Source organism: Sapajus apella, unplaced genomic scaffold (genome assembly GCF_009761245.1).
Source record: "Sapajus apella isolate SASKATOON/1434 unplaced genomic scaffold, GSC_monkey_1.0 scaffold62, whole genome shotgun sequence".
In the NCBI taxonomy this organism is placed as follows: Eukaryota; Metazoa; Chordata; class Mammalia; order Primates; family Cebidae; genus Sapajus; species Sapajus apella.
In genome coordinates this window covers 3,047,099-3,060,277 of record NW_022437002.1, presented here as the reverse complement: position 1 = coordinate 3,060,277, position 13,179 = coordinate 3,047,099, and the positions used below count along the sequence as shown (strand labels likewise).

The 13,179-nt window shown below is 39.0% G+C and overlaps 1 protein-coding gene across 16 annotated transcripts in view; it reads left to right on the top strand.

The window, feature by feature from the left end:
• Positions 1-13,179, top strand: part of PUM1 (pumilio RNA binding family member 1) — a 137,219-nt gene that overhangs the window by 56,486 nt on the left and 67,554 nt on the right. For 11 of the 16 annotated variants that reach the window (XM_032246664.1, XM_032246674.1, XM_032246678.1 and 8 more), the window contains 2 exons: positions 3,661-3,769; positions 4,740-4,918. The exons of 3 other annotated variants lie outside the window; for them this stretch is intronic. In XM_032246664.1, coding sequence (XP_032102555.1) covers positions 3,661-3,769; positions 4,740-4,918 — 288 coding nt within the window. The remainder of the gene's footprint in view (positions 1-3,660; positions 3,770-4,739; positions 4,919-13,179) is intronic. 2 more of the 16 variants (XM_032246665.1, XM_032246680.1) reach the window with 1 other exon arrangement.

Genomic DNA, 13,179 nt, shown 5'->3' with positions numbered 1-13,179 from the left:
TGTGTGTGTGTGTGTGTGTGTGTGTGTGTGTGTGTGTGTGTGTGTGTGTCAGGAGTGTAATAGTGCAATCATAGTTCACTGCAGCTTCAAACTTCTGGGCTCATGCATTCCTCCCACCCCAACCTTCTAAGTAGCTGGGACTACATGTGTGTGCCACCACTGCTGACTAATTTTTAAAAAGTCTTTGTAAAGCTAAAGTCTTGCTGTGTTTGTTGCTGAGGCTAGTCTTAGACTTCGGGCCTCAGCCTTACAAAGTACTGGGATTACAGATATAAGCCGCCATGCCCTGCCTAAAACAAGACAGTTGTTTAAGCCTCACAGTTTCTATAGGTCAGGAACCCATGCATGGCTTTGCTGAGTCGTCTGCTTCAGGGTCCTTCATAAGCTGCAGTCATGATTTCAACTGTGGCTACATGCGTCTCAAAGCTTGATTGGGGAAAGGTATGTTTCCAAGCTCACTCTCGTGGTTGATGTCAGGATCCATTCCTCATAGGTTGTTGGACCGAGGACCTCAGTTCTTAATTGGGTTTAAATGATTCAGGGCAGAGGCACAGTTCAGTGGGAAGCTTTGTATGTGTAGCTGTTGTCCAGAGATGTCTCTTGGCTTCATGTGGCCTCTGTATGGGGCAGCTCATAACATAGCAGCAGTCATCATCAGAATAAGCAATCAGGGCAATAGATACAAGAGGACAAGCAAGATGGAAATCACAGCTTTTTAACGTCTTGAAAGTAACATCCCATGACTTGCCTTACTTTATTTCTTAGAGGCATGTTATAGGTCTAGCCCACAGTCAGGGGAAGGGGATTACATTGGGCATGAATACTTGTAAGTGAAGATCATTAAGAGTCGTTTCAGATGCCGCTAACTGAGCAGTTAAATGTAGATGCATATATTTTGGAGGAAAGGGAGAAAAACTAAGTAGATCCAGAGACTTAAGAGCTTTACTAATTTTGCTTCTGTCTTTGCCCAAGCACCTTGGTTTAGTCTTTTGCTTTCTTCTTTCTTTGCCATAGTGGCAAAAACTGCAATTGCTTTTGCACCAACCTCAAAGCACTTTGCTTCATGTTTGCTGTATTATTTGTTTCCTTTTGAGAGAATTTACTCAGAAAATAGCCTTGCTTATTTATTCGTTCACCTGCTTTTCACATTATGAAAACCTGGTACACTATCATGAAAGGCGAGAGGATCCCAGAACTGAGTTTTGAAGCTTTGAGCTGAAAGGCTGCTGCTTTCTCTAAGCAATTTTACAAATTATGGACAAGACTATATTTGCATATGGAGGCTGGTACTTTTGGAAACTATTCCTTGAGGATTTTTTTTTTTCCCGGATACAGAGTCTCACTCTGTCACCCATCATGGAGTGTGGTGGTATGATCACTGCAACCTCTGCCTTCCTGGTTCAAGTGATTCTTGTGCCTTAGCCTCCTGAGTACCTGAGACTCAGGTGTTCACTACCACACCCAGCTAATTTTTGTGCTTTTTAGTAGAGACAGGGTCTCACCATCTTGGCCAGGCTAATCTGGAACTCCTGACCTCAGGTGATCCGCCTGCCTCGGCCTCCCAAAGTGCTGGGATTACAGGATTGAGCCACCACACGGGGCCCTGTTCCTTGAGTTTATTTAAAACTCAAGATTTACAAGTTTTTGTAAAGAATGAACTCTTAATTAAAAAATTTAAAGGACAAGAATGATTTTGATCACTTTGGCGCTCTTTGCACTATTATGTGGAGCATGAAACAAGTGAGGCCCTCCTGTGGTGACATTCTTTCTTCTGGAATGCAAAAGAGTAGTTGTTCTTGCTTTCCACAAAGTACAAGAGAAAAAAATCAGAGTTTTAGTTGAAGGAAGGGTACAACCAATGGGAAAGAAATTTTATTTGTAATCTTCAGACAGGAGATTTTTGAGACCAAAAGGAGAAAAATAAGTTTAAAAATTCTTGAATTGTCCTTTGCATAGTTTACATTAATTTTCAGTATCCCCTCTGTGACCTGATTTGACAGCTATTTTGCCTAGATGTGATTTTTTTGAATAAATTTATTGAGAACCTATTGTGCTAGGCACTCATCAACAATATTTCTAATCATCACAGCAACTTGAACGATATTTCCTTCATCAATAAAAAGAGAATGAGGCCCAGGGCGATTCAGTAAGATTTCTTAGGGCACTTCAAAGTTGTTCAGTTCAGTGCTTCCCGACTTTCATGCTTAGCATTGCTAGGCTTTTTCCCATATTACCCTGATTCCGGCCCTCCCCCAAGTGCCCTTAAGGTAGCAAGCAATATACCAGGAAGACTACTACTTACAACTCTTCATCTTCAAGGAAACTTAAGTATCTGTGCAATTAAATGCCAGACCAAAATGTGTTTTTGTCCTGATCCTGTTTAATTAGTAAACAATATATTAGGTCCTGAAGAGCAAAGTATATGGGAAACTGCTTTGGTTCAGGCAGTAACCTATGTCCCTGAGACAGATTATAGAGCCTCTTACAGGTAGATGAAAGTTATGCCTACTGACCCAGAAATTAGATTTGGGAAGTGGAGATTTATTTTAGTGAAAGCAGAGTATAAATATTTTCCCATTATTATTGGGTTATGGGTTAAATGGGAATGGTTAAACCTTTATTGTTAAGGAGAGGAAATGTTTTGTGCTTTCTGGTTTTTTATTGTGTTCCTCTGAGAGATTCAACTCTCCAGATATTTTTGTGCCCAAAAATGGTGGTTAAATAGTATCTCAGACTTCTTAGTTTACTGTGTAATAGCAGCTGAAAACATGATGAGAGGAAATAAGCGGAGGCATTTTAGTGAGTAAAGCTGACGACCAGAACCAAGAATGATGGAGTTCTGTGGAATTTTACTTTGTAAGCCTGGTCACTAGTGCTTTGATCTTGTGCGAAACTGTACTGTGTCTTGCTTGAAGGGTACTTTGCATTTTTTAATTGAAGCTAGTATAAACTTCTCATGTTGGCTTAGGGCCAGTGATCCCTGATTTCTCTGAAGCATGGAATGATTTGTGAAGTTATAAGGGTATTACCAAGTATTGTTAAAAAAATTAATGGAGGTTAGGGGATTTTTTTTTCCCCTTTCAGTACTGAAGGAATAGCTTTTCTGTCCTTTCAAAATCTTGGAATAGGTTAAAGTTGTGGTTGGGAAGTGTTTTGGTTAATGGAATCTCTATGTATAAAAGAAATGAGTTTTGCCTCTGGCATTCCATAGCTGAGGTTCATAGCTGGGTTTATGCTCCACCTTGAGTAACTTTGGTAGTTAGTACACATATAGAGAGAAGTGTTTTAGTAGTTGTAGGTATTCTTTTTCAGTAAGAGTCCACTTAGCAGTTAGCTAATGGGGTCATTATTAGTTCCCTTCCCTCCTCCTTAAAAATCTTGACATTGGTTAAGTGAATAATTCTAGATTTAAGTTGAGCTTGTATTGGATAGTTAGATCAGTGTCCCCATCCCCACCCCCCGCCTTGCCTTAGGCCTCTCTGTGACTTTTACCAAATATATAGTAGTTCTCTGACCACAGTTGTGTAGTCAGAACACATTAATTAAAGACCTTCAGGGCACGTGAGCATCTTCAGTACCCTTGTCTAAAAGAAAGTGTTGACTGCTGTACTTTCATCCTTTATGAATTCTTTAAAAGCATCTATTATTTTTAATTTGCAGCAGCTCTTGCCAGGTAAAAAGTTTTGGGAAACAGATGAATCCAGCAAAGATGGACCAAAAGGAATATTCCTGGGTGATCAATGGCGAGACAGTGCCTGGGGAACATCAGGTAATCTAGATCTAGCATCTGTACTGTGATTTATGCCTGTCTTAGAGCTCCTTTCCTCAGCAATTGGCAAGTCATGACTTTTACATCAGTGACATAAGCATGTCAAGCAGTGTCCTCTCCTGTAGTGTAATTGCCATTAAGGAGCTTTATATGATGTAATTTATTAAAACGTAATTAACACAAAATCAAATCTTCAATATTTTCTGAAGTGCTAGCCACAGGGGAATGGTCTTATTTGAAATGACCATACTTTCAGCTATAATGTTTTGTTCTGTACTGCTGTCAGCATACTTGGAATTAGAAAATCCACACCTGCCATTTGAAGTTCATGTTTCTTTTTTTCCCCTTGCCCTTGTGTACTGTGTATAGAATGATCGATCTTTAAATGTGATTGGGACCAAATCAAGTCACTGGGCATGGACATTCTTCTGGCAGACTACCCCTGAAGAGGGATGGGGAGAACTTACAGAGGCAGACACACTGACAGCAGAAAAAGTGACAGGTGTTAGGGAGGAAGGAGACAGAAAACCCAAAAGCCAGTGTGGTATGTTACAGCACAATGTAAGCATGGAACCTCATGATGACAGTGAATTATCAGAAAAGAACAAATTATATTGTTATTTTTAAAAAGGGCAGTAAAATTGTATTTTGTTTTAGTAATATTATCAATAAAATAGATTAAAAAGAAATCCTTTTACATATAAAGGGGTAAACATTTTATCCACCTAGCTAGACAAACCAGATAAGCTAGATAAACGGTTGTATTCTTCTGCTATCCTGGATAAATGAGGGGTGTGTTCCATTTCCTTAGCTTATGTTGAATATCATACAGTGAAAGACACAATAGGAGGTTTTGGCTCAACTGACCATGGCAAGTTTCCTGATTCCATTGGTTTATCCATGAGACATCACTCATAATTTGTTTGAGCCTCTGGCTGCACTGTATCATGCTTGTGTATCTTTTTTGTAGATCATTCAGTTTCCCAGCCAATCATGGTGCAGAGAAGACCTGGTCAGAGTTTCCATGTGAACAGTGAGGTCAATTCTGTACTGTCCCCACGATCGGAGAGTGGGGGACTAGGCGTTAGCATGGTGGAGTATGTGTTGAGCTCATCCCCGGGCGATTCCTGTCTAAGAAAAGGAGGATTTGTAAGTTGGCTTGAGGAACTTGTTCCTATCTCTATCTCTCTCTATCTCTCTCTATCTATCTATCTATCTTTTTTACCCTAAAGCAAAACATGCCTGTTTAGTTTCCTTGACAGCACTAATTACAGGGTATTTTCAGATATGTTCGTTGTAAATAGAACTCAGCAAACATACTAGGAGATGTAAACTAAACTTTTAAAAACTAAAGTAATAATGTTTTGGGCGGACACATTGATAGTAATGTGAGATAAGAACTGAAATCTAGATCAAAGTTCATTGGTCTATCAGAAAACACCATTTTTACTTTAAAATAAAAACAAAAAGGGGTTGGGAAGGAAGTAAAAAAAGAAAGCGGATGCTGGGTTGTTAACAGGGAATTCCAGATTTGAGATCAGTGATTTGCCAGTACTCGAGAAACCTTAATATGGATCAGATTATAGGGCTCTTCTTGTTTTGTTAGCTGTGATTTAATTATAGAATCCTCTTTGGCCCTCCTTGAACAGCTTTATTTCTCACACCTGGCCTGTCAAGAAATTAGAGATTCTGTTAATTCTTTCTTCTGGATTTTTTGGATTCATTGTCACTGACCTCTCTGATGCTAAACTGTAGTAAGTTAAGTCTCTGTGTCTATAGCCTCTTTCAAGTTGTTAGCATTTTTCCATAAGCATCTGTGACAGCCTTTCTCAGAATGATTTCTTTCTTTATCATTAACTTTCTGGATCAAGAAGGCTTAAGATGATGTATTTCTATTTTAGTCTTCCTCATTTTGTATTCTATGACTGTTGTCATATTCCAAGTCACAGATAGGAAGACCATGAAAGGCACATGAATCTATCTTCCCTCCCTTTCTCTTGTCTAACTTGTTTTGTACTTTTTCAAAGTCATTTCTCCCTGAAGTCATTTTGGGCTAATACTACCTGATAGCAGTCATTTAAGAGATTTTATTATAACTTGTGGGAGAGAAGGTTCTTTCCCACAAAGTATATTAATAATTATAACTATCTTTCTTTAATAGCATTTGTTGCTCAGTACTTCTTAGTGTCATACATCTTTTACTGGGTATCAGAGGCTTGGTCCTGTTTTCCCTATTCCAGGTTAAATTTTGTTAGAGTAACAGTAGTTTATTTTTGATGCAGCTTCCTCAAGTGTCAAGTACAGTTCTTAAGTACTAGCTATTCTAAAGCTGACCTGATTGCTTTGGGGTGTTTTGACCCTGCAGAGACCTAGGTCAGGTTTAGTAGCTTGTGAATCAGATAGGAGATGGCCTCTTTTATTTGAACCTTCCCAAGGGGTTGCTTGGGAAGAACAAGATCTACCTTTTGGTTGTGAGGAATGGGCTCAGGCTAAGTGATCATTTGCCTATTATCTCATGGAAAGAATGGAGTTACTTCTCCTTTTTCACTCTATCCCCAGCTCACCTCTTTTTTTTTTTTTTTTTTTTTTTTTTGTCTTCTCTCTTTCTTCATCTTATGAGCACAGATTCCTCTGCAGAAATTAGTGTTGTGCGTCAGTAGGTTGCTAGTGTGGTGAACTGAAACCTGTGACTCTAGCTGTGAATTCTCTGTCATGTGTGTGATCAGTTTTTAATTCTTGGGCACTAACCAGGAGGCATATGCCTGCATTACTGTGAAGCTTGTAGGAAGCAGAAAAATAGTTGGAATTAGGAGAAAGATACATGGTGGGATTGAATCACTTTGCTCCTTATTTTTCTCTTTATTTTTTCTTTTTTAATCACCTCGTTAGACAGTTATTTTGATGACAAAAGCTGTATCATTTGGATTCACTACCTTAGTTGTCCTGGGAAACTGGTGATTTAGCTCTTTTACAAAAGAGTTGTGACTAGAAGAGGGAAGACCTCTGACTAGATTGATGGGGTCAGAAGATTGGACTCTAGCTATCAAGATAATTTACTGAGCTTCTGAGGTATGCATAAAAATAAATGAAAATTCTCCAAATCTGTGTTCCAGCTTCTTTTAGAAGGAAGATCGTGGATAATGGAATATTATCCCATAGTTTAACTTAGGTTGCATCAATAGAGTGATACAAGAGGACTGGTCTGGTGACATCAAGCCATTTGTTGGCATATACAGTCTTATGGTGGTTGGAGACCTGTGGCTTAGTGAACCAATTATTATGATTATTATTATTGAGATGGAGTTTTGCTCGTCACCTAGGCTGGAGTGCAATGGCACGATCTTGGCTCTTTGCAACCTCCACCTCACGGGTTCAAGCGATTCTCCTGCCTCAGCCTCCCCAGTAGCTGGGATTACAGGCGCCTGCCATGATGCCTGGCTAATTTTTGTATTTTTAGTAGAGACAGGGTTTCAGCATGTTGGCCAGTTTGGTCTCAGACTCCTGACCTTAGATGATTTGCCTGGCTTGGCCTCCCAAAGTGCTGGGATTACAGGTGTGAGCCACTGCGCTTGGCCAGTGAACTTGTTATCAGGTTTATGGTTGTATCCTCTTAATCTTACACATAACCTGGCATTTCTCTGCCTCTTTGTCAGGATGACATCTGACCAAAGCTCTTTTTGTGGAAGCCTGAATCACTTTATGGTTGTCATAGTATGCATGCCTCTTCTTGAGGAAAGTGAGCCTTTTCTTTTTAAAATCTAGTCTGTCATTTAAAGTGTTGAAATCAGAGAACCAGGAACATAGGGTATCTGCTTCTTGTAGATAATTGTTATAAAGGCATGGTACTTGGTCATATATGGGGTCAGGGCATCCAAGTATTTTTACTTTTGGGGTAGCTATATCAACATTAACTCCAGGAAGCCTCACTTTAACTCTGAGAGCCGAAAACACCATCTCTGATGGTATAGTGATTGTAGACCTTAAAGCAGGCCTAGAAGAAGACCTGACTAAGAAGGCACTCTTCTCACACACTGGCAACAGATAATGAAGACTAACTTTTCAGGTAAAGGTGATTGAGAGCTAAAATAAATCTGTATAGTGGTTTACCATTTTCAGTGAAGTTTCCAGGTTACAGCTACATTGAAGGCTGTTTAGTACTTTGTCTAGCTTGAATCCATTCTGATTGTACAAATGGTCTCAGTTTAGTGGTTTTGGCTTCTGTGCTAATAATACTTTCAGGCCAACAAGAATCTGACAACCATATTTTGTTCTTAGCATTTGCTGTACATTTTTGGTAGTATTCCACATAGGAATCTCAAACTTTAGGAGGTCAGTTTTCAGAATAATAGGAGAACTCAAAATATCAGAAAAATCTTTTTTTTTTTGTATCCTTTATTTTATTTATTCTTGGAGTAGAACAGGTGCCGGCCCCATGGTTCAGGGTGGTTACAAAATCAGATGTAATTACTGTATTTTTAGGCCCATGGGTGAGATTGCTATCTAAAGACCTAGATGTCTGGAATACCAGCTGATCTTTTTCAAATAGGTGAAAGCCTAGCCAGCCAAAAAGTAGATCATGATTTCTACCTCGCTGGTTTATGGTGTGCAGGGAAACGAAAAGACCACTCTAAACTTCAGTTAGGGTAATGACCACCTTAACCTCACAGAAGAAAGATTCTTTAGAAATAATATCTTGGGATGGTCTTTCTGTTTGTTCTGTTGGGAGTATCTGGTTTTTGGTCTAGAGAATGTATACACATTCGTAGTATACATCCATTTGGGTCGTGAAACTTGATGACTTGCTATTCTAGGTTTCACTGTATTTATTTTAGGTAACCAGTGCTAGGTTACTTTCATAGGTTTTGTTTGAAAACTTCCATACAATGTGATACAGATAAAAGTCAGGGGTTTGAGTTTCAAATGGACCTTAATTCATCTTCAAAAATGGGGATAATCAAAACTCAACAAAGTCTAATTCACATGGCTAGGTAGCATATATGAAAATGCTTTGTAAACATTAAAAGTCTTTTTTTTTTTTTAGACAGAGTCTGCCTCTGTCGCCAGCCACCAGGCTGGAGTGTAGTGGCGCGCACCACCACGCCCAGCTAATTTTTGTATTTTTTAGTAGAGACAAGGTTTCACCATGTTGGCCAGGATGGTCTCCATCTCTTGACCTCATCATCCGCCCACCTCAGCCTCCCAAAGTGCTGGGATTACAGGCGTGGGCCACTGCGCCCGGCTAAAAGTCTTACTACTCCAAGTCAGTGGGCCAACAGCGTTAGCATCACCTGGGAGCTTATCAGAAACACAGAATCTCAGATCATACCTCAGCGAACGAATCAAAACCTGAATTTTGACAAGACTCCCCAGACGATTTGTATGCACATTAAAGTTTGATAAGCACTGCTGTCAAATATGATTTCCTTAGAAGACTAAATCATTAGGAGTCTATTAGAAACTTACCTACAGGCTAGAACCCCTTTATATTTTTGCTTCCCTAAAGCAAGAAGTTTACATGCTCTGCTCTGCAGTGCCAAGCTTTTAGATACTGACTAGATAACTTGAAAAAAACTTTTAGAAAATCTTCTTTCTCTGGGTCTTCGTCTCTGTAATAAAAACAAGCACCATTCACCATGTTTAAGGTGTATTTTCTTTTTCCTTTTGAACCTGGAGGTTACTGTAGCAGAGGGGAGCACTCTCACATTCTGTACATCAGGAACTGGGCAATGATTATATACACAGTACCTGCTACAGACTATGTTCTACCACACTTTCCCACTTTTATTCATTTTGAAATTGGGATGCACCTTTCAAATGATAGTGTGTCATAGTTTAGTAGCCAACATTTTCTTCTTAGTGGCACGTAAAATGATGGTTTTTCTTTTTTTCCAATAACTGACCGTATTACTGGAGATGGTATTTCTTATAATTTATGGTGTCTCAGATTTAATGAAATGTAGTAGTTGTTCGTGGCTCAATTCCATACAAATATCTCAGAAAACTCAGTTGGACAAAGAGTCTAATGATTAGAGCCTTGAAAATTTCCTGGGGGGAAAACATAGTATGTCTAGCAATTTTTAAGCCTTGGTGAGGAGAGCTAGTGAGGGTACTGTGAAAAAGGCAGTGGGGAAAAAATGTGAAAATTAGATAAACTATTTTTTTTAAAAAGACAATTGTACTTTCATGAATTTCCTTATTTAGTCCTTGGAACAACCCTTTGAGGTAGATACTATTGTCTCTATTAATTTATAGATAAGAAAAATGAGTCTTAGAGGGAAAGTGGGGTCTGAAGTCAAACTTTGTTCTAATTTCAGTTCTTAACTATATTGCTTTCTACTGTGCCATACTAGCTGTGTTTATGAGTTGAATCTTCAAAAAAGGATCACATTTAATATGTTAAATTAAGAAGTATTTCTCATGGCTACCAGTTTTAAACTTATAATTTTTAATATTTGAAAAAAAAATGTTTTTGGAGACAGTCTCTTTCTGTCACCTAGGCTGGAACGCAAGGTTTCGATCTCAGCTCACTGCAGCTTCTGCTTCCTGGGTTCAGGTAATTCTTGTGCCTCATTCTCCCCAGTAGCTGGGACTACAGGTGTGTGCCACCACACCCAGCTAATTTATATTTGAAATTTTAAACTACCAGCAGAGCTTGTCGTGGTTGCACTTTAGAGGAATTAGCCATTTCAGCTATTTGGCATTTTGTGAAAATCGATAAGTGTGTGCAGGAGAAACCAATATTTTAGTTAACATTGTTATAGTTTTTGGACTCAGTGTGTGAAGCAGATATGAAATACTCCTTTGTAGAAAGAAGGGAGGAAAATGACTAATCCCATTAAATATGACTTCTGCTGTGTGAAGCTTTGTTTTAAGATCATTGCAGTAAGAGAAGTTAATTAGATTTGAAATCTTCTGACTTCATTCAGAAGTAATAGATACATTAGAAAGTATTCCTCCCTTTATGTGAGTTTTTGGAGGAAGCTGAGTCTTAGGTTCATGGATTCTGATCTCAACATCATATAGTTGTTCTACCTACATCTGCTTCTCACCCAGTTCTTTGATATTTAGCAGTTTCTCTACCTCTGTGTAGATCTGGGATTTCTCAGCAGCCATCTTGGTCGCGCTCTTGAGATTTTGATTGGGCTTGGCCACTTGCAATTTGAGCATTTCACTGAAGTTTGCATTTGAGCACTGTAGCTTTGGGTTAACCTTCAGCTAAGGAAAGTTCATAATTAAAAGTTGCTGTTAAGCCTTTTTCATTTATTCATTTAGCTAATAGACTTTTCCAGTACTATATGTACTAGATAATATGTAACAACAACAAAAAAAAAGCAAATCGCAAACCATGCCTTTCTGATGCTTATGTTGGATTTCATGACATTGGTTCTCAATTGTGGATACTTATCAGAGCTATTTGAGGAGAAGATTTTTACAACATTTGCAGGAACCTCTACAGACCAATCAAATCAATCTCTGGTGCAGAGAGTGGGCCCAGCCACCTATGAGTTTGAAAAAGATTGCGATGATTAACCCTAACCATAGAAACACTGCTTTATGAAAATGACAGTGCCCCTGGGAGGGCCATATTGGCTACATACTTGAATTTAAGATTTAAACTGTTTAATTGGGTTTTTTAAGATTTTTATTCTTGATGCCATATATAGTGTTACATAAGAAATACCATCTCAGTGTGTCTCTTTATTACTGATATTATATTACATTTGTGTAAAATGGCCTATCTTTATAAAACTTTTACACATGTATTATTTCATTGTTGTTCATAATTCTGCTTTAAACAAAATTCTCTGTTTTATAGATGAATAAACAGAGTCTCAGAGATTATATGACCTGTCCAAAGTCCTGTGACCAGTAAGTGTTAGCAGTTGAGATAAGAGTGTAGGTTCTGTACACCCTGGTTCTGTACTTTTTTGTTTTTGTACTTTTTAAAAGATTGGACTAGGTGTTATGGCTCATACTTACAATCCCAGAGCTTTGAGAAATTGAGGCAGGAGGATTGCTTGAAGCTAGGAGTTTGAAACTAGCCTGTGAAACATAGTGAGACCCCCATCTCTACAAAAAACAGAAAGATCAGCCAGGCATGGTGTGTGCACCTGTAGTCACAGCTGCTTGGGAGGCTAAGGTGGGAGGATTGCATGAGCCCTGGAGGTCAAGGCTGCAGTGAGTTATCATTGCACCACTGTATTCCAGTCAGGGTGAAAAAAAAATCACATAGCTATGAATAGTTTATCTTAAATATTTTTCAAAAGTGTTAAAATTCTCATAAAACTTAGCCCATTTATACCTTGCTTCTATTGTCTTTAGGGTCTTCATGTTTTTAAGAGACCATTTTAAGGATCTTGAACCTGATACTGCTGTCTATTAATTAAATAAAGATAGGGTCTCACCCTGTCCCAGACTGGGTGCATTGACAGATCATAGCTCACTGCAGCTTTGATCCCCCGAGCTCAAGTGGTCTTCCTGCTCCAGCCTCCTGAATAGCAAGGACTACAGGCTCATGCCACCTCGCCCAGCTAATTTTTTTTTTTTTTTAAACAATTTTTGTAGAGATGGCGTCCTCTCTGTGTTGCCCAGGCTGGCCTTGAACTCTAGGCCTCAACCGACAACTTTCCCGATTCTGCCTCCCCAAAGTGCTAGGATTATAGGCATGAGCCGCCTTGTGCAGCTCCTACGATCTCTTAATAGCAGACTTTTGACAGAACGGCTTCCCATTTGTACTTCTGTTTTTATTCAAAAGTCAGACTTTTGCCAACCATTTTTATGGAGGGCTATTGTTGATTTCTTGAGTTTTTTTCCTTAAGTAAACTTTCTGTTCACATATGACCTATGTTCAGAGATGTGTACAAGCCATAAATGTTAATCTTCTTGAGTTTCTGCAAAATGAAAACACCTATATAACAGCCATCCAGATCAAGAATTGAAAGCCTCTCTTGGGTCCCCCACCCTCTAGAGAGAAACACTATTTTGGTTAGGTATCAATAGCTTATTCAAAGTAGAAATCCAGGTATTCTGTAGGAATGACCTGTATGATATTGGTAAAATGCAGCTGATTGCAGGGAAATATTTGAAAATGTAGCCTGTGGGAGTATAGTTTAGAATGTAAATTAGTGGCTGAGAACACAACTTAGTGGTCAAGATGTGCCTTTAATTCCAGCTACTGGGGAGGCTGAGGCAGGAGAATCACTTGAATCTGGGAGGCAGAGGTTTCAGTGAGCTGAGATCATGCCACTGTACTCCAGTCTGGGCGACAGAGCAAGACGCCATCTCAAAAAGAAAAAACAACACACAGACACACACACAGACACACACACACAGACACACACACACACACACACACACACACACACACACACACACACACACACACACACACACACACACACACACACACA